The sequence below is a fragment of the Penicillium oxalicum genome, chromosome IV (assembly GCF_001723175.1).
Source record: "Penicillium oxalicum strain HP7-1 chromosome IV, whole genome shotgun sequence".
Classification (NCBI taxonomy): Eukaryota; Fungi; Ascomycota; class Eurotiomycetes; order Eurotiales; family Aspergillaceae; genus Penicillium; species Penicillium oxalicum.
This window is the reverse complement of record NC_064653.1, coordinates 3,849,553-3,872,495: the sequence shown is the minus strand read 5'-3', so window position 1 is coordinate 3,872,495 and position 22,943 is coordinate 3,849,553. Positions and strand designations below refer to the sequence as shown.

Genomic DNA, 22,943 nt, shown 5'->3' with positions numbered 1-22,943 from the left:
TACTGGTCCACAAGAGAGGGGAACAGAGAAGAGGGGGAAAGAGGGGACGTATAGTTGACTTTGTCGATGACGATCGCTGCTGAGCCACACAACGGTGTCGAGTTTCATTTCTTCCAATGTACATGGTTAATGGATGACTACTACACTCTTGACCATCAGACATGATGTACTGTGTCGTTGTTGATGAGTACAGACCTCGGAGACTCATAATTCGGGTGGAGAAGATTCCGTCTGTGTGTGAGGGCGAGGGAGAGAAAGATAATGCAATCTCTACAAAATCTCGCGACTCAAATTGAGGACGACTTCTGTTCTTCTAGAAGTCTCCACTTGGGCTCCATCTGTGGATTGTGGTCGTCTGTTTCGATGAATTTGGAATAGAACGTCTATCTTTTTTTTTTGCATTCTTCGTTCTCTGAATGTGCGAAAGGTCCCTTGTCTTGCTCCAGTAGCAGGGATGTGCAGTCCTCGTGTTTTAATTTTTAATTTTTAATTTTTTTTTTTTAATTTTTGGTTTATTTCTCTTCTGTGCTTTCTGGCTCCCTTTTGGGTAGGGCACAAGTATTGGGCCGCCATGCTCAGTGGTTGGGCGCCGGGCCGGGAGCAGCGCAGATGAGAGAAGAGGTTCAGCGACCGAGAGAGGCATTGTCGGGATCGGTTGGTAGAGAGGGAGAGAGAAAAAGAGAGAATACAAGAAGGCAAGCTCTGCGCGGATAAAGTGTACTCGGAGAGACCGTCGGCCTCTTTTTGAATCATGGGTTGACAGGAAACAAGCCGATGAGGCTCGCGAGAAAGCTTCAACGGTGAATTGGACTCCAGGTGCAAATATTGGGGGAGTATACGGGGTACACATAGGATCTTCATGTCTCATCTTGGAAGGGCAGACCGATTGTTCCCTCGGACTCGAGTCTGAGACTCGCTGTGTGCAGTTTGTTGACCTCGCTACCCGGTAGGAGAGGTGTCAATGAAGTACATGGCTATCTGCTGATGTCAAGCAGGGCGTAATGTACAATTCGAACTCGGTACAGTACTCCTGCAGCCAAGGTTGAAGGGTGGTGGCAGGGCTGGATCTCCGTGTCGGTGTTAGCAAAAAGCATCCCGACCGAGGATTAGCGCCTTTTGCAGCGATTACTCAGGAATGATGATCCTTGAAGCCTTTCCGTTGACTGTCCAAGCTGCCAGCTGGACACCTCCCTGTATTATCCGTTCTCCCCATGCGCAGCTCCCGTCCACGCGTGGATAACGGCTAGACCTCGCACGCAGAGACCACTATCGTCATCAAGTGGTCAGCACATCAGGTCGTCCCTCAATACCCTGAATCGGGACACTCCCCTTCAGGCTGTGAGATGGTCAGACTGCTGGGTGCTGGTAGTTTTAGAGTGTGCGACTGGCCCGTGGTCCCTCTTGTGGTTGAACCAGGGAACGACCTTCGCCTTCTGGCGGGTCCCCCGAGCTTGACGTTGAGTCGGTCCACGGTTTCACCCGCCCTGATGATTTCCGCCAACGCTGAGGCCACCCGATGATCCCTCGCCGTGCGATCCCGTTTCGAGATCAGAAAAAAAAAACGGAGTTGACGGGGGAGTTCGTTCCCCACCAGGTCTCCGTTCACACGGACAATCTCCTTCCATTTTGTAATCTGAATGGTTCAGTTTTGTCTCATCTGGCTGTGTGTGTTCCCGAGGGCCATCACGTATATAGTATACTTCCGACGCTCACGTCAGGCAACACGAGTGGAGGGGCCCCAGTGGGAGTCCCTCCAGACGAGTCATTCTGTTCGTCGAGCGGAGTGATTCTGTCTCCGTTGGGTTTCTTTTGAAATTTGTGGTGGTTGTGTCCCCATCAGATCTTTCCGGGGACTTCGTTGGGTTCATATACAAGTGCATCGTAAATTGACCGAGTGAGAGCCCAACGACTGTAGCAGTAGTACAGTCTGGCATCCTTGTCGCCTCGGTACCGAGGACGTGTACAGATGAGTAGTAGCCCGCTTATCATGGGACTTTTCACATCAGAACAAACTCTCACGATGTTCCCTCGGCTTGGTTTCATGGTATTTCGGAACAGAAATTTTGAATTTCAATCTTCGCTGGGCGTTTCTTCCCTCTTGCTTGTCATGTCCTGCGTACCAGTCGGACTGACTGTGAATCCATACCGTGTCCAGGTTGGGTACCATGTACAGTAGAGGACTCCTCCCACTGACCCTGAGGCTCTCCACTGCGAGACGGGACGCTACACTCTCGTCTGTTCTCGAGGCAAGACGCCCGTGTTGACTTTGGGTGACTGAGGCGAGACCGCGGAAAATTTCGATCGGGCCTTGATTTTGGTTTGTTTGGATCATCTCTTTTTTTTTTCCTCCCCATCTGCTCGGTCTCCCGTACCCTCTTTTTGTTTTGCCTCTTCCGCACGCAGGTGATAATTTCCCTCTTTCGTCTTCACGAAACTCTGTCTTGGTGCTGCCAATCTCCCCTTCCATCTCCCCCACGGAGCATCCGACGCGGATGGTGGGATTGCTTATCTACCAGTTGATTCCCCTTCCTCTTTTTCCTCCCCGTTTGGTTTTGATCGATTTTCTTTTTCCCGTGATCGCTGCCCATTCGACTCCACTCTTCCCGAGATTTTAACTACTTGGTCTCTACCCAAATCAACCCAACCCAAACCCACTCCGCTCTTCATCCACCCGCCCAAATCGATAAAGAAAAAAAAAAAGAGAAAAAAAAAAATAACCCACCGCCCCCCACTTGACACTCGCTGGGTACCCAAGTCAGGCACATCCACAGATTCCATCACAAGGCACAGAGGCCCAAAGGTCCCCCCCCCCCCCCCCCCAAAAGCACCGGGTGCCGTCTTCCAGACTACTTTCGAGAAGTCCTGCAGCTACCAGTCGACTCTCCACCACTCATCTTCTTCCGACGTCCGGTGGTTCTTTCCTGTCCCCTCTCCCCCATTCTCGTTCTTCCCTTTCCTTCTCCTTGCTGTTCGACTGCCATCGTCAGGACCCACGCCTGACGCTCTGCCGCCCGATCACTCTTCGCGCGCCTTCTTTCCACACCCAACCTCACCCGGCTCTCAGATGGAGACATTACTGCGATCTGGACTTATACCACCTCGTTGCCTCCGCCCGCTGACAGATTCGGATTACGCCCAACCACCTGCCATCGCCCTTGCGATTGGCGGGGTCCACCGGCCATTGCGACTGACTGAGATCGGGTTGGGTGACGCTGAGAGGAGAGGAGTGTGTGAGACGGAGAGAAAAAAAAAACAGGAAGAGAGAGAGAGAGGGAGGGAGTGAAGACGCGCGAAAGGGAGGGAGTGACCCAGTGCGATCGTGCGAGAAACGACGCGACCAAAGACTGGACGGCATCACGCCGAACAACTCTTGTCCTACCCACACGTTGTGTGAGACACCTTTTTTTTGTTCCTTGCGGTCGCATTCGTGGTGGTATCGACGGCTGGTATCAAGTCATACGCCTCGTGCTTGTGATATACCGGAAATCCATCCCCATACATGCAAAGTGGGCTAGGCCAGGAACACCCGCGCCCGACAAACAAAAATACCTGCCTGATCCCTCTCGGGGACTGACTCATCCTCAACGAGGGGAAACCAGATCGGTCTCATTCCCACGGGAGTTGATCTGTCTGCTGTAGGTCGTCCCAAATTGTTTCCCTTCGTTGCTGCTGCCCGGGTGGAGTACCCACGCACCGCTGGTTCCCATATCGGGAGCAGGCCAGGTCGTCATCGAACCTCACCCAAGCCCGTCCTCCCCCCCCCCCCCCCCCCTGCTTCCCTCAAACAGCTGCCTCCTCGGAACTGACATTGGCACCCGGTCAGATCGCTCCGTCATCAAAACGTGCAGCAAAGCGATGCCCGGGGGCAGGGTCCCTCAAGCGGCCTATGTCGAGGACTACGACGAAGAAGGCGGCATCGTACCCGACAGTCGGCACTCAGCCAATACGGCTATCAAAGTCTCCTCCAGGTTGGCTCATAGATTCCCAGCGGAGCCGCTGATCGACGGCGCCAGTGACTCAGGCTATTCTAGTCGTACCGCCGCCACCGGCACCAGCACCCAATCCGGCCCATTGGGCGAGAGAAGCCCCCCCGTCCCTCATAAGCTGGATATGCCCAAGCATCGCACCGACCTAGCCCGAACCAGTTCCAGTCGACGGCCACGAACCGAGAGAGAGCGCGAACGCATTCGACCGGAGCACGCTGAGAAGCCGACGGGGATTCCATCCCATCATCATGCTCACGTGCAACGGTCCTCGTCCAAACATCGCCGCCGTGAATCTGCTCAGATCCAACACCATCCTCCACCAGAACTCTTCTACGAAAAATCCGCCCGTTATCATCAAGCAACCACCCTCCACGCCCGTGGATCACCACTTCGGCATGGACTTTGCCTCTGCCTACCACTTTGGCCCGCCGCCGGTCCCGGACTACCCACCGTCCTCACCCCACGGGGGTCGTCATCCGTACGCCGTCGAGGAGTTTCACCGTCCGGTGGGTCGATCACACCATTCCAATTCCTATCGGACACACATGTATCATCAAGATCGACCCGTCAGTATGCACGCGGGCATGATGGGCCATGCCGCCGCACCGGTCTATCATCACCCGGGGTCATACTATGACCAGGGCCCTCCACCCGCCTCATCAGCGTATGGTCATCCATATGCCTCATCCCCCTACGCCGGGTCATATTATGCGGGATCCGAGTATGGACACCCGTCCGACTACCCGCCGAGCGAGCGATCACGCTCGCGGACTCGAGAACGTCCGCCCCAATCTCGTCCGCGTCGCTCGTCCTCGATCTATGGAGGACCGCCTCCCCCGCCCCCACCGCCGCAGATGGAGCAAGGTGTCTTTCCGGATTGGCTTGATGAACCAGAAGACTCGTACTTCCCCCCGCCAATCACATCAGAAGTTTCTCGTGAGTATCGCTCAAGGGAAGCACCGCGTGAATACCACCGTGAACCCCACTACGACGCGCCGCGAGGGCGAGCCCCCAAACCTCCCCGCGATGAAGATTTCTACAAGATGCCTCCCCCGCCGCGGCCGATGCCTCAAAGACCCAAGGCCCAGGTTCACCAGGCGAAACGACCCGATCGTCCCGAGCTCTCGCGCAAGGCTTACACCACTCAAGCTGTTCCGGCGGCACCGCGGCGTCAATCGCGTGCGTCGATGGATATGAGTGATATGGTCGCTGCCTTGCCCGAGCCCGGTCGACGGACCTCCCGTGAAACCAGACCTCGGCCTCGGTATGAAAGTCTACGCGAAACTCGACGGTCAACATCGTATCACGACAGTGCCCGTGGCGCCCAAGTGGCCGTCGCAACCTCTCGCCGTCGTCGTCCTCGGGAGTACTACTCGGAAGATGAGGAGGAAGATGAGGAGGAAGAGGATGTACGCAGCACGGGGACTGGCGACGGACTGGAAACCCGCGAACGTGAAGTGGAACGCTATCAGGCTCAGCAGTCCGGCCGGACAAATACTATGCCTGCATCCGCCGAAGCCCTTCTCACCAAGAAAGCGATCGGTGCAGGTAGCGATAACGGTAGCCAGAAGAGCCGATCTAATAGCAGCCGGGGCAGTGGCAGCGGCAGCGGGGAGGGCAAGAATATGAATCTGTTGGTCAATGGATTGACTATCGGTTTCACCGAGGAGTCGGTCGCTGGTAAGAATATCAAGATCCAAGCTGGCGACACGGGCCGTGTCCAATTGTCTATCGCCGGTGAACGACGGCCGAAACAATACCATGCGGCTGGATCTTCGTATTCAGACCAGACGGGTCGTTCCGTCCGCCGAGAACCGGATGAGGTTCCACGACGTCCGCGTGATGATCGTCGCTCTGAACGGGCAAGCCGTCGCTCGAGTCAATCGACCTATGGCGATAATCGTCGTTATGCGCGTTGATACACCTTGGGCAAGACAAGGCTGTTCCTGACGATAACTCATGAAACCTGTGTGTCTTTTTCTTTCTCCGTCTCTGCACATCGCCTCTCGGTCGGATACCAAGTGCTTTTTATTTTCTTCCCCGGCAATTTGTTTGCTTAAAAGTTGGACTGGATAATGGATGTTTCGGCATTTTTTTGGAACTGGACGGGTATTCATGACTATGATGCTGATGTTGATGTTTACTCTGCCATTTGTTTTTTTTGGTTTTGGTTGTGGTTTTGGTTTTTTTTGAGATTTCCACCTTCGGAGTCTTCCTTTCATGTTGCATGTTCCTTTTCACTTCTCTTTCTCTTTTCACGGGGGCAGGCCTGAACCAAAAAGCGATTCGAGCAAAACGGTCGGTTCCACCGTGTCTGCGGCTTGCAGCAGGAGCAAAAGCTTTTTCGAAACTTCGGGGCATTGATTTTGTGTGAACCGAAAGGGTCCCTAGATGGATTCTCTCGCGATTGCCATTGATTTCCTATTTGGGGACGATCATGGTTGGGCGAACGTTGGAAAAAAAGAGGCATGGCTGCGAACCGAGGAATTGACAGGAAATATCCCTCATTGGCTAAGATTGAGGCCAGTCTGAACACCGTCTTGGCTGTGACCTCTCTCACTCTGTATCCGATCTGATCTTGATTCGATTCTCGATGGGGATCTGGACAGAGTGAGGGATGAAAGCTGATGGTGTGAGATTAGTCCCAATCCAGGCCATGCTGGGATCATCCCCTTACGAAATCCCAGACGGAACAAGTGGCCATTGATCTTTCTTGCCATGTGAGCTCGACATGTCTTCCGCGCTCGTGATGGTGATACGATTGTACGATTCTGATGACCTGCGATGACAAATTCCGATTCATGTGATTGATGCGTTGCGTTGCTCTGCCTTGCCTTGGTACAAGCTAATTGTCAGCGTTGATGTATATCCCCTTTTTCGTTTCCGTCATCTCATGTCCTCTGATTTTTGTGTTTTCTTTTTTCCTTCATTCGATCTTCTATGCCTATACCTATATCCTCTGCATGAACGTCTTTATACCTTGCGCTTCGAACTTGCTTTGGAGATCCTTTCTATATTACCAGCGTGGCTTTTCCACGGCTTCACATCGGCCTCATCTTTTATCTTTGATGATCACGGTCAGACAGTAGTAGCCGGGGACCTAGGTCTTTATCTTTTTTTTCTTTTTTGATTTGATGTTTTCGCTCCAATGTGTGGCTCGATGTGGAGTTTTCTGAGGACCATCAGTGATAGATTGATGAGGGGATGGACCTGTTGTGTCTGTGTCTTTCTTCCAGCGTTGGAAATCAATAATATTCCCATTCATATGAATGAGAGTAAGGCTGCCTGACCGCTGCTGGTGAGACCACTCGATTCGAGTGGATCTTCCAATTATTGAAGCTATTGAAAGTTCTATCTGGCCCGCTATTACGTAGTTGTATCAGATGGATCTTCCCCTTCGGCAGTGAGTGTAATTTGCTCCACCTTGCCATAAATTGAGTAGATGATATATTGCCTTCATTTATTACTGGATTAGATATAGTGCATCCATCCGGTGACTTTAAAAAGGCATCACAATATACGTGAATACAGAATTGCTAGCCCAAAACCTCGCGCTCTTTGATTCTGTCAATAGGGCATCCTACTCGCATCATACGCACCATCCCATCCAAATCATAGAAGATCAGCAATACCATCCTTAATACTCTCCTCCAGTCCTACCCATTCCTCCCTCCCCCAAAAATCCCCAAGGATCTCTTTTGCTCTCTTTGCGGGACGCACTTCTACCGAATCACGCTTTTCAGACATATCACCAAGAGGATCTCGCGGGATCAGCGTGTTTTCCGGGCAAAGCTTGTGCAGAACGTGGACGACTTCGGACCAGGTGGTCGGGGTTGCAAATGCGAAGATTCGGTCAAAGGTTATAGCTGGGGAGAGGAGAGCTGCTATGTGTAGGCGGGCTACGTCGTGGACGTTGATGATCCATTCTATAGTTTTTTTTTGAAATGGGGAGAAAGGTAAGAAAGTTATTCTGTAATTCTCGTGAGGTATTGATTCGAAGGAAACGTCGATAGGGGATTAGGGCGGGGGAAAGGAGGGGGATATAGATAGGAGGTAATTTGAAGGGGGAGGGGAAGTGACTCACGAGGAGGAAGAAATTTGATTGGGAAATCGTCTCCTTGAAGCATTTTCCGGATCAAGATCTGTGACGAGCCCTTGATTTCTGGTGCGAGGATTTTACCAACCTGCCGAGGTGTAAATGGTCTGTCCGAGACTCAAATAGCAGTCGACTGAATAGGAATGACTAAAAAGTCTTACTGTCATGCACGGCAGTACCGAATTGAGCACAAACGGTCGGCCGTGATCCTCGACCCATTTGAATGCACTTCTTTCAGCTTCTGTCTTGGATGCAGCATATACAAAGACTGGCTTGGTTGCGGCGGGTGTATTTTGATCCCAGGCTGCTTCAATGGCGGCATCATTCCAAGTTTCTGAGTTTCCACCAGAAAAGGAATCAGTTTGAATCAGTCTTGTGTGCTTGAAATTTCCCATGATGTAGAAACCAACCCAGGCACCTACCTTCGGTTACGAGCCCCGGGTGATCTGCCCGAGGCAAGTATGCAGCGCTCTGCGATGAAGTTATCACCACGCGCCGGATCCTCGGGTGTTTCGCGGCTGCTTCCAGTATAGCAAGTGTACCTTGGACGGAACTTGTAATGACTTTGTTTGCATCGGGACTCATCGAGACATCTGTGGCCTGTCATAGGTACTCCAAAGATGTCAGTTAGATGGGACATTTCAGGGCCATCAACCCGGCTACGGGTGTGATATCTATTTGGTGTTGCTTTTGTTTTGTCCTCTGCGCATAGGTATGACCATCAATTTGAGAACATGACGCACAACATGAATAATTCCTTCAACCTGGTCGAACATATGATCACAGTCAACGGCATCGTTAAGATTGGGCAGTAAGACTGTTTCAAATTTGCCTCCTCCGTGCTTCTTGTCAAAGAGCTCGTTTAGCCAGGGTTTCGGTTGGCGAACAGTTCCCCGGACTTTGTAGCCAAATGCTAACAAGTGATCGACAATATGGGACCCGATGAAACCATTTGCGCCGGTGACGAGGATTCTCGATCCTTGCAGGATTGTATATTGCGATTCCGACATTTTGAAGACTGGACGTGAGATTCCGGCTCTCATCGAACGCAGGATATCCTGTGTTTATAACCTCGTTGCGATCGTAACGATTCTATTTAAAGACGCTTACGACCACTAGTTCAAAGTGCGATTCGGGGACAAAACGCGGCCTCTTTTTCCCTTTTCAGTCCCCGCTCTGAACGAGTTGCTCATTTGGACCCACCTAGGTAATCTCACCGAAATAAAATTATGGCCCCGGGTTCTAGGATGAAGTGTTATAGATTTTACAGTACTTCTCTCCACTGATTGACGGTTGCCACTCTCAAAGTACAGCCCATTCCGGGTAAGTCATTGAACAAGAATGGCTCGCCGAAAGAGGTAGCTTCCTCGCCTGACCACGCGAGGAACGGGTTAGGGATCTGGTCCTAGGTTGACCACTGCATCCAGATACAAGATCCACACTAACAGACTGGATTTGTAGGCGTAGGAGAATCAGAACATTTTCGTGGAAACCATGTTTACGAGTCTTTTGTTCGTAAAGATGTGACTGGCTCTTCCTTACCCAGAGTCATGCCTCTCTTCATTGAAATCATCACATGGAGCCTTGTAGCTACTTAGAAAACTGATAAAATGTGATCAAGTTGGTATCAAGCACGAGCAACGAATCGGAAAAGATCAAGAAAAAGAAAACTTTCAACTCTCATCCCCTGTCAGTCAGAACCAGTCTTCGCCCCAGAGCGCCCTCGTCGGTAGAATAAAATCACCCAGTCAATAAGCAGATCTGCCAATGACCATGGTACCCATGGGCGTCCTCGATCAAGATCTCTGCCTCAAAAGCCATCCACTCAGTTCAATTTCTTATCTCCAACCTTGACGGTGCGACCCTGGCGTGCTTGATATTGCAGATAGCCAAAAATGCCCGCGGCGATAAGAGCAATGACCACAATGTTGCCTAGCCACAAAAAATCATCAATAATCATTGTTCGGGCACGCAGGGAAGACCATGGATGAGAAAATGAGGTTGCTGGAGATCCTTACTTGCAACAAATTTGCCCACGCCGCCGGCAGCTTCGAAAACATTGCCAATCGTAGAGAGGACCATTTGGAAAAATCCCGTGATCGTATGGACCAAGGCCGTGATGAGGTCAGAAAAGAGGTCAAAAGCGCCTCGGAAGACAGAAAAGATGACCTCGAAGACTGAGGCAATCAGGTCTTTGACTGAGCCGATGATGGAAGACATGATGGTGGAAGAGGATGAATGAGGTTGCTTGGTGGATCGAAAAAAAAAGTGTACTAGATGTTGTTAAGCTGATGTTTTGTTATCGTGGTGGTGTAGAAATGTGTACGTGTGTAGAATGTCAAATGAGTGGACTTTGAAATTATCTCCCAACTGTCATACATTTAAAGTATACAACGTTCAGTGGGGCACGGGTGCTCTGGTTTTCCTGCTTCTGGCGGATGGCCGCTCTGTGGCTGTGGATGAAAATGACCGCTGATGGCGTAATGACGTGATTTTGATACGGTCGAGACATGGAAATGCCTTGATCTGCTCAAGGGTAAAAGTAAAGATGTTGGCAACAGAGAAAAAGGACTAGAGGTCCATGTTCACGTTTGGAAAGGGTAATTAGGTGGAGGATCGTGTCGTAATTCAGAATTGTTTCTTCGCTGCCAGTAAACCACTAAATGATGGTGGTAGTATATGCGTCCTCTTTGGTCCTAGTCGAAGGCTCAGTTGCAGCCGCACGGAAGACAGTAATTTCTGATGATGAACTCATCGGTCGATAGATACGGTCGGCTTTTTGCCTGCACTGGGAAACAGTATCTTCTGGCATCAGTCCTTTTTTTCCCTCCTGATTTGTCTGGACTGGATGAATTCCGCCTTCTTCATCTTGTTACTAATCGTATTCTATGTATCGAACTACTTCAATTTCCTTTTGATCAATAAAGTTCCACTCTATCACGTGATTGTCATGACCCCCGGATGGTCTGCCTGAGGACATGAATGTGGAGTGCGATGGAGATGGTTTCCCCACCAACCCACAAGGTAAACAATGCTCCCCAGCCTCCTCCAGCCTCCTCCATTTGATCGATGACCCAACCACTGCTCACTTCAACAACCCACTCTGATCATTGTTTTGCTAGCTCAGCAACAGGCTTTATCCTTCAAGGACTATTCTCTCTCATTTGCCAAGTAACAGATCATCTCATCTGAGGATATTCGCATTAGCTTGACAACTCACGAGCATATTGCGCCGGCTCGGGGATTGAGGTCAAGGTGTGTCTCCACTTTCTCATCGATGTTCAAAAATGCGCCATTCCAACTCTGACATTCCTCATTAGGGTCTTTGTCTGGAACCGTGTGCTCTGAGCCACGTGTATCATCCAACATGGCTCCCGTACAACAGAATGTCGAGACTCCCCAAAGTCTCGCCCACAGCTTCGCCTCTTTCACTTTCAAGCACATCACGCGCCGTGACGACTCATCCTCTTCCACTCAGGCCAAACCCAACTATGGCCAAGGCACAATTGACCCCAAGAGCATCAAGATGCAAGGGCTGATGGCGCTATTCGCCCTCATCGGGGCGGCATTCGTGCTCGGTGGGATCTGGTTCTTCTTCTGGGCCAAGAATGGTGGATTTGTCTGGCGCAAAGGTGACTGGGAGGACTACAAATCGACAGTCCTTCGACGCAAAGGTCCCGACGGCAAGACACTCAGCAATGCCACGAAGAGTACCAAACTGGGCAACGACAGTGTGCTCGGCTACAGCGATGACGGATACACCTACGCCGATGAGACCGCCACCTACACGGAGACAGCCACAACCATCAGCGAGGAGAAACCCCGAAAGAAACGCAATTTCCGCGAGAAGCTTCTCCGTCGAAACAAAGACGAGCGATGGGAGGGTGAAGCAGACGACGATATGCGCGCTTATCGCGAGGAGAAACCCGCTCGCATCGGTGGCATGAACCGTGAAGCGGATGGTACCTACCACGGCAGTGACTATGACTCCTCCGCCCCTCCGACCCACTACAACCGAAGTGATATGAGCGAGGTCCACGACTACGCGTACGAACAGCCCCGTCGCTCCCGTCGACGGGACCCCTCAGGCTTTTCCTTTACTGCTGGCAGTGAAGATGTGCTGAGTCAAACCACCGAGGAGCAGCACCTACGCGCACCATCTTCCCGGCGCCACACTCGCCGACATAATCGGGAACGCCGCCAGAGTACCGTGCGTTCCTCCGTCCCTTCGTCTCGCACCAGCAGTCCCCGCAAGAAGGATCGCCGTTCTGCCGCGCCAGGATACACCGAGCCGCTGGATTTCTCTTCGGCGGGTTCTCGCTCCGAGTATCAATACTCTAATGTTGATACCGAGGATTCGCACGGCACTAGAAGTTATCACCACCCCATTCCCGGTTTGACCAAGGGTTACCGCCGTGATGGCCATGGTCGACGTCGTCGTGACAGTCTGAGTGACAGCGGTGACGAGTGATGACTTTTTATTTCTTGGGGGGGGGTGTGTCCCTGTGATTTGAATTTCTGTTTTCCTTCCTCGTTCAGTAGCAGCTGGCAATATGTGCAACGCAAATCATTTTTGTCTTGAGTTTTGGGGGGGGAATATCAATAACGGCTATGGCTTTCGGCCTTGTTACAACTGAATTTGGGCCAACGGGGGACTTTTATGTACATAATGACTGGAATCACGAAACGGATGAATGAAATGTTGAAATTGATATATTGAAGCGAGCATCGAAATAGAGCATCAATGGTAGTACCATGTTGTATGATTATTCCCGAATAATAGATATGCTGAGGGCGGTCGATAACTCTTGAAAGTTGTAATAACAGTTTCCAGTTATAACGATCTGATAAATGAATCATTCAACAAAGAGAAAAGTCAACCAGCACCCACCATGATCCAGAACCTACCATCCATCGACTGTTTATGATTCTTAAAGCAATATCTTGGAATCTCCAGCCCTTTTCTGCCCGCAGCCAAATCAGCGTCACCTGCTCGGCCTTTCAATCCCCGGATTTTGAAGTATTTCGCACACCTCAACACCGTCGACCAGAGTACTTCATATGGCTGGGGTGTCGGATCGACTCGTGAGCCTCCACTCGAGGTCTCTTTCTGCTCGGGAGGTCGTTGCCAGTGTCGTTAGTCAGTGCAGCAGATCTCTGCACCTGCCCTGCAACTCTCTGGCCGAGGAAACATTCCGACGGAGAATGCTTGACCATACGTTTGTGAAACGGACAGTACTCGGACTTTCTGAAAAAATTCTTGGGTTTACCCCAATAAGGTAATCTTCGTGTCACCGGGGGGGCCACCGCGGCAGGCACCTTCATCGCATGTTGTACAAAAGCGTGACACACCTGCGGCATCAACGCCGGATTTTTCAAATCGACGTGCATCTCGTTGAGGAAATTGGCGATGGGGCTCAAGTGGTCATCGGTCCCGGAGATGGCGCTGACAAATTGCGCAAAGACGGCTTTCTGATCAAGCTTATCGCTAATTTCCTCGACTTCTTGCAGGTATTTTGCCAAAAACGGCGCACGAATTCGCACGGATGAAGGTCGGCGGTGAATCGTAAAGCTGGTCCATTTGGACCATCGTGCGGCTGTAGTCTGGTGTATCGGTTTACTGTAGAAAAGCCGGAGCTTCTTGAAAGCCTTGGAAGGGCTGGAGACGTTTCGAATGAGGTCTTTGGCTTCGTCGTTGAGAGTGGCCCACAGGGCTGAGAAGGCCTTTTCCCGCTGTTGACATCTGGTATCCTCGAGCAAGTAGATTTGACTACTGATGGGTGCAGTTGAACTTTCAAGGGCTGAGAATTTGTAATCTGGTGCATGAACGTTATGAGCTTCAGCGGTAAGGGAAGCAAAGGTAGCGTAGGGAAAGAGGTCGTAGCGTGGTTCATCTTCCATCAAGATCTTCCAGTTTTCAGGGCCGATATGGTGAATGAGAGATTGAAGCCAAGAGGCGTAGTTGGATTCTCCCTGGAGGGTCAAGATGGAGTCTTTCGGCGGGGAGTTTCCTTCCTGCTTTACTTTGTCTGCCATGGTTGGAAAAAGGACTACCTGGCTGAGGTGGACGTCTTTCGATGTTGTGCTTCTCGTGGGACAATGGGTCTTCAGTTTTGGGGGGTTTCCAATCCTCAATAGGAGTTCCAACCTCCTTCAAATCATTGAGGGGTTGGACGTCCGAGACGTGAGAAAGAATGAGGAATGGATGCAGTTGCTCTTTGGGGGAGGGAGGTGGGGAGATAAAAGAACAACCTTTCATGCGGGGAACAAACGCTCCAACATGACGGCGTGAGTGGGAATAATCAGTCATCCGTACACAGGTTCAACAAATCCTACTATGATTACAATGGTAGGTACTCCAGATGCCGGGAAATGTAACCCTGGGCTGTACAGCAATCTGTTTTTGCTTTGATTTTCAACTTGATCGTTGTCTGTGCTATTGGGAACATATGATAGTAGCATGCCAGTGGCTGATGGAAATGGCTTGTTGACGATCATCAGAGCACTATTCGTGGTAAAGACTACATGGGATCATGTCTTCATTTGGATTCCACACCTCGATGATACCAAATGACAACCGTCATATAAGACAGTTGCGGTAGAATTGAAGAGTATCAGGGCTGTTCTTTCCTTTTTGTAATGTAAAGAGTGTCGCTTGGTCAAGACCACTGATTGTAGGAGTTGATGTAGGTAGCTCCGACAATACATGGATGGGCAAGCCTCCAGTCGTCAGTTGGCCAGCCTTCTATCAAACATAGCAATCAGCCCTGTCAAACGACGGAAGAGTCCAACAGAGGTAACATGGCGTATTCTGCATTGAAAATCCCATAAATTGTAAGACAATCCTTTTCTACTCACTTACAGACCACATTCATCCTCATTGATATCATTCAATTCCAGGTTCTATGTAGTGCAGAAGTACCTACATAGGTCGGGTACCTTACCTTAATTGGAATACCTCGACGGAGCCATTTGCCGGCTTCTTGGGTGGTACCAACCTTGTGCTTGGATATATTTTCATCCACGGTTGATACCTTGAGAGTTCATGTATTGTTACCGAAATTAGCAGAAATCAGATGATTTGAACCAAAGTTTCTCAAACGATAGTGCTCCTCCATTCGACAACTCAGACAAATTCACGGCTGTGAGGCACAGTCAAAAATCAAGCTCAAGGCTTGAAACGATCGTCTTACGCCTACCAAGGTCCAACCGGATGAATTCCAGCCTCGTCGGGTGGACTGATTGTGCATGCAACCTCCACTGAACAGTCCTCTCTTACATTGACCCAGAGTTGAGCTTATTTAAATTGGGTCTTGATCTTTGGAGAAAAAAAAAAAAGAAAAGAGCCCTCTTCTGGCTATTTTATGGTGGTTGCTCTCTGACCGAAATTGAGGGAAAGATCAAACTCAATGTTTCGAAGCTACTGCAGGTGGATCAAATCGGATACACGGAAGCGGCTGGGGATATACATACGCACCCGACAATATACAGTACTACTCTATCCGTGGTCGCACATACTCTGGCGAGAGATAGTGAAAACCACCTCCACCAAACAATCATGTATTCCTCACGTGTGGAAGTAAATCACGATCTGGGTCGAGTTTCATGACATGGACCAGTTCTAGGTATGATAGTATGAGGCGGCCATGATTACTATATCGGTCAAGCCTGGCTTGGAGATGATTTCCCCGTCGAGTTTGTACAAGATTTGTCAGACGAGCTGTAAACAATCATGTCTGAGGTATCTCTTTTCGGGGACCCTGAGATGGTGGATGGACCTGAATCCTTCCAAAAATGTGCGGATATCAATCCATTCATGAATTGCAACGTCATTGTTTCCACCACGCCAAGGCACGACAATCGGTCAAAGGGATCGGGACGGACAAGCCGACAGCTTCCAGAGTGGGGAGATGCGCATCCAGCAATTGGCCCTCGCCTGATCAATCCAATGGTGGGCAGGATCAGAAGGCAGACGGGAATGACTTTTCAGTACAAGATTCGTAGTGAATCCGTGGCGTCGGGTCACCTGCAGCTTGCAGGCATCGATCTTCTACACAGCGGACTTTCCGCGACATACACTCACCCCTCGCAAACCTGGCCTTTCACCCATCCAACTTCTCGGTCCACCCGACCTGGCAAAGTCACCTCGACAGCGTTAATTTGGTCTACCAATCGCGCAAATGACACCCGAGCGACTCATGGTTTATACAGACGCCCAGCTGGAGGCGTACCTTCGGCGCATCGCTTATTCCCCGGTCGACGAGGCAAAGACCAGTCTGCGGGAAGATGCCCGCGTACAAGCCCAGCGCGATCCTCTAAAGACCCTGGCGGAGTTGCAGAAGCTGCACCTTGCGACAGTGCCGTGGGGTAATTCAGGCCTTCACTACTCGCAGCATCATACAATCTCACTGCATCCCGAGAGTCTGTTTGAAAAGATGGTCGAGCGACGCTTGGATGGGTACTGCATGGAAAACACCGGTCTGTTTCTGCATATTCTGCGTGCCTTGGGATATTGTGTGTATGCCACTGGGGCCAGGGTCAGCCAGGCCACGGCGACCGGAATTGATAATGGACTATATGCTTCGTTGTAAGAAGGGTGTTCCTCTGCACAAAGTTTCGAAGACGCCGATGCTAACCTTCAACACCCGTGGCAGTGGCCACATGATTTTGATTGTGATCATTGACAGCGCAAGGTACATGGTAAGTCTCACTAGGTATTCCTCGAGTTCCTACAGGGAACACCTCGAGCTGACTAACAACTACAAGGTGGACGTGGGATTTGGCATCAACTGTGCCACAGCACCCCTGCCCCTCCAAGAGGGCGCTACAGCTACATGCATTGCGCCGTCGGAGATGCGGCTGGTAAAGGAGACCCTGGTCGAATTCACCGACAAATCTCAGAAGATATGGGTCTATCAGACCAGGAAAGACCCCGAAAGTCCATGGCTGCCCGGGATCTGTTTCTCCGAGGTCGAGTTTCTGCCCAAGGACTTTGAAGTGATGAACTTTTCCGTCAGCCAAAGACGGGCCAGCTGGTTCACCCATAGATTTGTGTGTGTGCGAATGATCATGGATCCCGAGAGCAGAGAGATTATTGGGCAATGTATCATCTCGGGCAAGGAGGTCAAAAAACGAATGGGGGCCCACACAGAGGTCTTGCAGCCCCTGGAGAACGAACAGGACCGGGTCAACGCCCTGGCCAAGTACTTTGGTGTGCATTTTCGAGCCCATGAAATCGAAGGCATCCGGGGCTTCGTTTCGGAACTCAAATAGCCATGTTGCCGTCGAGCTTTACCAAAGGAATTGGATGAACAAGTGCACATTTCAATGCTATGGTACAGCAATGTTTCTAAAGTGATAGAGCGGCAGAAGGTATGTATCGAGGAACAAATTTGAAGGCGCAGGCATAAGGAAAGGGACATGGCAGTTTTGGAGAATTTAGAAAATCCGCTTCTCGACCTGTACATCTGCATGTTAGCCATGTTGACCGCGCATAGATTGACACCAAGAATTGATCCTCAAGTCTGTGCCTACCTTCCACGGCTTGCTGACGTCGAATCCTGGGGGTGCCTGGTGGTTGCTGGACTGTCCACGCAGACTACCGGTGATCCGGAGGTCTCGCTCCATCACTGTCAAATAATTTGGTCACGTCAGATCCAGCTCCAGTAAACGCAATGGTCCATCATTCCTGTGCAGTCTCTGCGGGCCGTCACTTACTTTGCTGCAGAAAAGTTAGCCAACGTATCCTGTCACGCTCGATTTCCCGACCGCAGTCGACGAATGGAGTTGGCACACTTACCCTGTCCCACAGGTCTCGGTTCCAGCGAGGCTTCTTGCCATCGTTGGCGAAGCGCTTCACAACGTACAAGCCGGCGCCAGTGACGCCGAACATCTGCAATGGCGTCAGTTTCCAGCTCGAAAGGGTTCTGGCCGACAAGAACGCACGCCGGTGATGATCGCATAAGGAAGGAGGGCCTCGAAGGGAACACCCATGTTGGTGGTTGGCGCGGAGATCTCAAAGAAAAGAAGTCAAGACAAGGGCAAATGACACTTCACACGAGACCGAACTCGTCACCGCGCAGTAGATATCAATTCGCGGAGAAGTTGAAGGTGGAGGGGAGCCGGTCACACTGGGCGGAGGTGTTCAAGGCGAGGTCTGCGCGGCCTAAATTGGTTTAGTGTGCCTGACTCAGCCGCCCGCGACGACATTCTAACCTTAGTGCCAAAGGGGGCAGCGCAATGCGGTTCGAAGGCCAGTGTTGAATCTATGACAACTTTGACAAGCGCTTAGTCGCCTTTATACACGCGTCATTTGCCCATTATATAATTCACAGAGCTGCCTGTTCCGTGCAGGTGCCCATCGGTGCCTCTTTGGCGATACAGTTCGCATCTCCAACACCAAGAGGACCACCACTTGTCCTGCCCCCAGCTGCGCTCTACCTACGCCTCCCGCCTCCAACCTCAAGCTTTCCATTCAACAGACGCGCACAAAGTTCCTTCTCGGTAGCAGTGACGTGAGCTCGTGGAGAAAACCCCCCGATGTGCCGTCGGAGCACCACCGACACGAGCGGAGTGAGACTCTAGCTTCATCCCGCCCGGACCGCATTTCGAGCAAAGAGACTTGATCGCCCAAGGCGCATCCGCACCCCAACGCTACGTCCGAAGAAGAGCTGGCGACTGTCGCGACTCTCAGCATGGCGGCGTCGGTGCCGCCGGCGATCGATGACCCGGAAAAGCTGGACCCACCGGCCGACGAGGCAGATAGCGACATGGATGCCGAGGGAGAGGAGGAGGCAGATCTGTACGACATGGATCAACAATTACAGCATGCAGTTCATCAGGCATATTCGGGGGAGGTTGCTGAAGAAAATGGGGACCATGAGGTGAATGGCAAGCTATTGGGCGCTGGAGACAGCGATGACCAGTATGGCGAGGATAACGATGAGGCCGAGCCAGTTGGCGCGGTCAAACTTCCGAATCCAGAGGAGGACCAAGATGAGGACGAGCCTTCGGATAACGAGGATGCTGAATCCGAGCCTGCGGATGCCGACGTGGACCCCGCATTCGAGGAAGATCCCGATCGCAGGGCATCGGAGTCCAGTGAATCGGAATCCGAAGCTGGCGACGACTGGGAAGCTGAGAGTAATGGTCGGGAGGATGTGGATATTGAGAATCGCAGCGGAGCTCTTTGCATGTGAGTGACACCGACGCGGAAGCCGCCCCTGCCGGCGCAGTGCAATCGCTCGAAGAACTAATGATCTTGCACAGCTTCTGCACCCAAGACGAAGAACACGACCCGAGCGAGGAATTCGAAGAATGGTTGACCTGTGGGGTTTGCGGAGATCATTGTAGGTTTATGCATTGCGGAGTCGAAGCCGAGAAGCTCAGGCCGTGTCCAGTTTCTTGGTTTTCCACTTCCCCCCATTCGTTCCAGTGGCTGACTCGGCTTTTTAAACAGCTCATCGACAATGTGCCCGCGAGCAGGAAGCTCATCATGATGCAGAAGGTGTGCATAGCCGCCAGTCTTCCAACGTGGACCTGATCATTAACGTTGCCCATGTAGGACTTTGGAGATGCCCTTCATGCGTCCAAAACAACCTTCAGCCCGATAACCCGGAATCCCCAACACACTCTAAGATCAAAATCACTCACCTGGCGAAAGAGCTCCTCCCAGCACACACTGGAAACGAGGAAGATGGATTTCATTCCATCTTTGACAATAACATCAGTAATGAGCTGTTGAACAGTTCGCGGTCGCTCCGAAAGAGGAAAGCTTCATCAATTGAGGGAGAGGAGCACGTTCCCATGTTGCGAAAGCGCCGGCGACAGAATGACCATTCGGAAGTTCCACCATCGACAGATGGCACGGCGGACGAGCGAGTCCGCGGCGCAGGATCACCCGCTCGGCCCATGCGCCCTCGCCGAACGCGGGCAGTCGACCGCGAGCACTGTCGAGTCATCACGAAACAATCAGGCAGATTGGTTATGAGCTTCCGTCTTGACGAGGGCAAGATGAGCAAGATTTTGAGCAAACAAAGTCGGCCCATGCGGAAAAAGAAAAGACAGCCCAAGCCACCAACGGTGCCTCAGGAAGTGCAGGCTCACTTTGCGCCCATCCCCCCAACTTCATACACGAATTACTTCCAGCCATTCCATGATCGTGAAATTGAGGAATTGAAATCGAAGCCCTACGGTGGCATTCTCACTGAAGCCGAGGCCGACACGTCAAAAACGTTGCCTTTGCAGGCAGATCGAGACCGGTTCGAACAGGCCCGTCAACGCGCGGAAGAGGAGTGGCAGCGACGGGTGCGGGAAGCAGAAGCTAACGGTGAAGCAACGCCGACGGCCTCCCAAAAGGTTTCCGGGCCTCCGTCGAAGATCAAATACATCAACTTTGGTGGCTACGAGATCGAAACATGGTACGCCGCACCGTATCCAGAAGAGTACAGTCGCAATCGAGTACTCTACATTTGTGAATTTTGTTTGAAATACATGAACTCAGATTATGTTGCATGGCGGCATAAACTGAAGTGTCCTGCAAAGCATCCACCAGGCGACGAGATTTATCGCGATCGCTCGATTTCAATCTTCGAGGTGGACGGCCGGAAAAATCCAGTCTACTGTCAAAATCTCTGTCTGCTCGCCAAACTGTTCCTTGGATCGAAAACTTTATATTATGACGTTGAACCTTTTCTGTTTTACGTGATGGCCGAATACGACGAGCTCGGCTGTCATTTTGTGGGCTACTTCAGCAAGGAGAAGCGTCCCAGCTCCGCGAACAATGTGTCCTGCATCCTTACCCTTCCAATTCACCAACGCAAAGGTTACGGCAACCTTCTCATCGACTTTTCCTACCTCCTTACGCGCATCGAGGGCAAAAGCGGCTCTCCAGAAAAACCGCTGTCGGATATGGGTTTAGTATCCTATCGCAACTATTGGCGATTGGTCCTGTCCTATCAGCTGCGTGATCTCAAGACTCCAGTCAGCATTGCTGACCTCTCCGATCGAACCGGCATGACTGCGGATGACCTTGTATCTGCCTTGGAGGGACTTCGCGCTTTGGTGCGAGATCCTGTGACCAAAACATATGCCCTCCGTCTTGACAAGGACTATTACGAAGAGGTCATTGCCAAGTGGGAGAGCAAGGGCTATGTCCAGCTGAACCCTGATGCGCTCACCTGGACGCCGTATATCATGGGCCGCAATAACCAGTCTCATTTCGACAGAGCACCCTTGCACGCGGTGGCACCCCGCGAAGATCACGAGGACGAGGACGGGGATGAGCTGGAAATGGGAGATGTCATGGGCGATAGCGTAGGGTTGAACGGGAAAATCCACGGTGCTCTTGGAGAAATTCCAGGGCCGCCATCAACAGCCGGAATCACGCAAGCCAACGGCGTCCATCCCCCTGAACCCGAACCTTCAGAGCCGGAGTCGACCCCCGACCCAGCGGCCGGTATTCCTCCATCTCGCTTCGAAATTTGGCCCCCTGTCCATGTTCCCGCAGCGTCCAAGAAAAAGCCCGGTCGCCCCTTCGGAAGTCTCAGGGCAAACAATTCCCGCACGCCTGTGGCGACAAGGACCAGTGGCCGCAATACGCCGCGCCGTACGTCTGCCCTACCCGGACTGACACCGCATATCAGCACTTCAAACACTCGCCGCCGCCGGAGTGCGATGGCGTTGGGATCTCCCGCGCCCAGCGCCACTCCGGTACAATCAAATGGTCACACCGAGGCCGAGGCCGATGCTGAGCACAACAGTGAGGACGCAGCTCATGACCCAAGCCCGGAGGAGCTTGGCCTTGTGATGGATGACGATCCCGTCTTGGAGGGAATGGTCGGCTCTGCGCAGACAGAACAACCGGTGTCGATGAACGGAGACGGCGCATCGCCGGACCCACGTGTCGTGAAAGCTAATGGTACTACACACGCACGTCCTGAGGCCCCCAATGGCCCAGTCTTGGGGGTGATGCCCAAGTCTCCTCAGACCCCGGAGAAGAAGAGAGGGTCACAATCGAAGTCGCCCAATGCCACTTCCGCAAGGTCGCATGGCAAACAGTCCGTGTCCCCGGTCAAGTCCCCTCAGACTGTCAGTCGAAAAACCCTGATCGAAAAGGTCCATGTGGTGGTCTCTGCAGAGCATGAGCCCACTCCAAGACGCAACAGTAAGATGAGCACCACTGACGCTCCACATGAAATGGACTCTGAAGTCGATGCCGAAGGGGAAGACGATGACCTGGACGGGGAATACGAGGTGGACGGGGACGTGGTAATGGGGGCGTAAAGCAACCCATGGGGGCAATTCTCATTCATCTTTGACGGTCATGATCGGGAACGGCGGGGCGCCAATGTTTTCTCCTTAGTTTGCGATGTTACATTGCATCAAGACGCGGCGTTTGTTTTGTTTTCCCCCTTTCTCTGTGTTGTTGCCGGCGATGCTTGGGCTTGGTTTGGGTCATGTCGTTCTCTTTTTTTTCTTTTTTATCTCTAACTGCATCGAAACCACGCTGGATCGGGGACGCTTCCGTGTTATGTTTTCCCTCCTCTTCCGCAATCAGAGGGGATCCTTTAGATTCCTCAGAATTCCTCCCGCCCCTGAGGAATAGTCATCCTGCTCTACAACCTAGCCACAATGGCGGACTTTTGGCCTTTCCTCGCTCCGCCGACCCTCCCCTCCTCTTGATGTCTGGTAATTTTTCAGCGATGTGGGAACTAGAAATCAGTCAAAGTACAGTACGAATGTGCGTCTTTCAATCTAGGTTTATGAAATTACACGAGAAAAAGAAAGGTCTCTTGTTCTGTCCAATCGTTGTCATCTTTGAATCCCGTAATCGAGCAACTAGGCCATGGCAGGGGGGTTTT

The 22,943-nt window shown here is 51.7% G+C and overlaps 8 protein-coding genes across 8 annotated transcripts; 4 read left to right on the top strand and 4 right to left on the bottom strand.

The window, feature by feature from the left end:
• Nucleotides 1-3,064: 3,064 nt before the first annotated feature.
• Nucleotides 3,065-5,905, top strand: POX_d06082 (uncharacterized protein; the record flags this gene model as incomplete). Its single annotated transcript, XM_050114908.1, has 3 exons — nt 3,065-3,226; nt 3,640-4,250; nt 4,288-5,905. The coding sequence occupies 3 exons, from the start codon at nt 3,065-3,067 to the stop codon at nt 5,903-5,905; spliced, it is 2,391 nt and encodes a 796-aa protein (XP_049969859.1).
• Nucleotides 5,906-7,598: 1,693 nt separating this feature from the next.
• POX_d06081 (Ketoreductase adrE) lies at nt 7,599-9,092 on the bottom strand (the record flags this gene model as incomplete). The annotated part of the gene is made up of 5 exons (XM_050114907.1): nt 7,599-7,885; nt 8,071-8,170; nt 8,244-8,416; nt 8,505-8,682; nt 8,826-9,092. The coding sequence occupies 5 exons, from the start codon at nt 9,090-9,092 to the stop codon at nt 7,599-7,601; spliced, it is 1,005 nt and encodes a 334-aa protein (XP_049969858.1).
• Nucleotides 9,093-9,907: 815 nt separating this feature from the next.
• Nucleotides 9,908-10,302, bottom strand: POX_d06080 (uncharacterized protein; the record flags this gene model as incomplete). The annotated part of the gene is made up of 2 exons (XM_050114906.1): nt 9,908-10,014; nt 10,101-10,302. The coding sequence occupies 2 exons, from the start codon at nt 10,300-10,302 to the stop codon at nt 9,908-9,910; spliced, it is 309 nt and encodes a 102-aa protein (XP_049969857.1).
• Nucleotides 10,303-11,449: 1,147 nt separating this feature from the next.
• POX_d06079 (uncharacterized protein) lies at nt 11,450-12,553 on the top strand (the record flags this gene model as incomplete). Its single annotated transcript, XM_050114905.1, has 1 exon — nt 11,450-12,553. The coding sequence occupies one exon, from the start codon at nt 11,450-11,452 to the stop codon at nt 12,551-12,553; it is 1,104 nt and encodes a 367-aa protein (XP_049969856.1).
• A 563-nt stretch (nt 12,554-13,116) lies between these two features.
• POX_d06078 (uncharacterized protein) lies at nt 13,117-14,118 on the bottom strand (the record flags this gene model as incomplete). Its single annotated transcript, XM_050114904.1, has 1 exon — nt 13,117-14,118. One exon carries the CDS (start codon nt 14,116-14,118, stop codon nt 13,117-13,119), a length of 1,002 nt encoding a protein of 333 aa, XP_049969855.1.
• A 2,144-nt stretch (nt 14,119-16,262) lies between these two features.
• POX_d06077 (uncharacterized protein) lies at nt 16,263-17,355 on the top strand (the record flags this gene model as incomplete). Its single annotated transcript, XM_050114903.1, has 3 exons — nt 16,263-16,669; nt 16,737-16,782; nt 16,849-17,355. The coding sequence occupies 3 exons, from the start codon at nt 16,263-16,265 to the stop codon at nt 17,353-17,355; spliced, it is 960 nt and encodes a 319-aa protein (XP_049969854.1).
• A 165-nt stretch (nt 17,356-17,520) lies between these two features.
• POX_d06076 (uncharacterized protein) lies at nt 17,521-18,075 on the bottom strand (the record flags this gene model as incomplete). Its single annotated transcript, XM_050114902.1, has 4 exons — nt 17,521-17,541; nt 17,617-17,711; nt 17,800-17,974; nt 18,028-18,075. The coding sequence occupies 4 exons, from the start codon at nt 18,073-18,075 to the stop codon at nt 17,521-17,523; spliced, it is 339 nt and encodes a 112-aa protein (XP_049969853.1).
• Nucleotides 18,076-18,776: 701 nt separating this feature from the next.
• POX_d06075 (uncharacterized protein) lies at nt 18,777-22,365 on the top strand (the record flags this gene model as incomplete). Its single annotated transcript, XM_050114901.1, has 3 exons — nt 18,777-19,276; nt 19,351-19,430; nt 19,541-22,365. The coding sequence occupies 3 exons, from the start codon at nt 18,777-18,779 to the stop codon at nt 22,363-22,365; spliced, it is 3,405 nt and encodes a 1,134-aa protein (XP_049969852.1).
• Between the last annotated feature and the right edge of the window lie 578 nt (nt 22,366-22,943).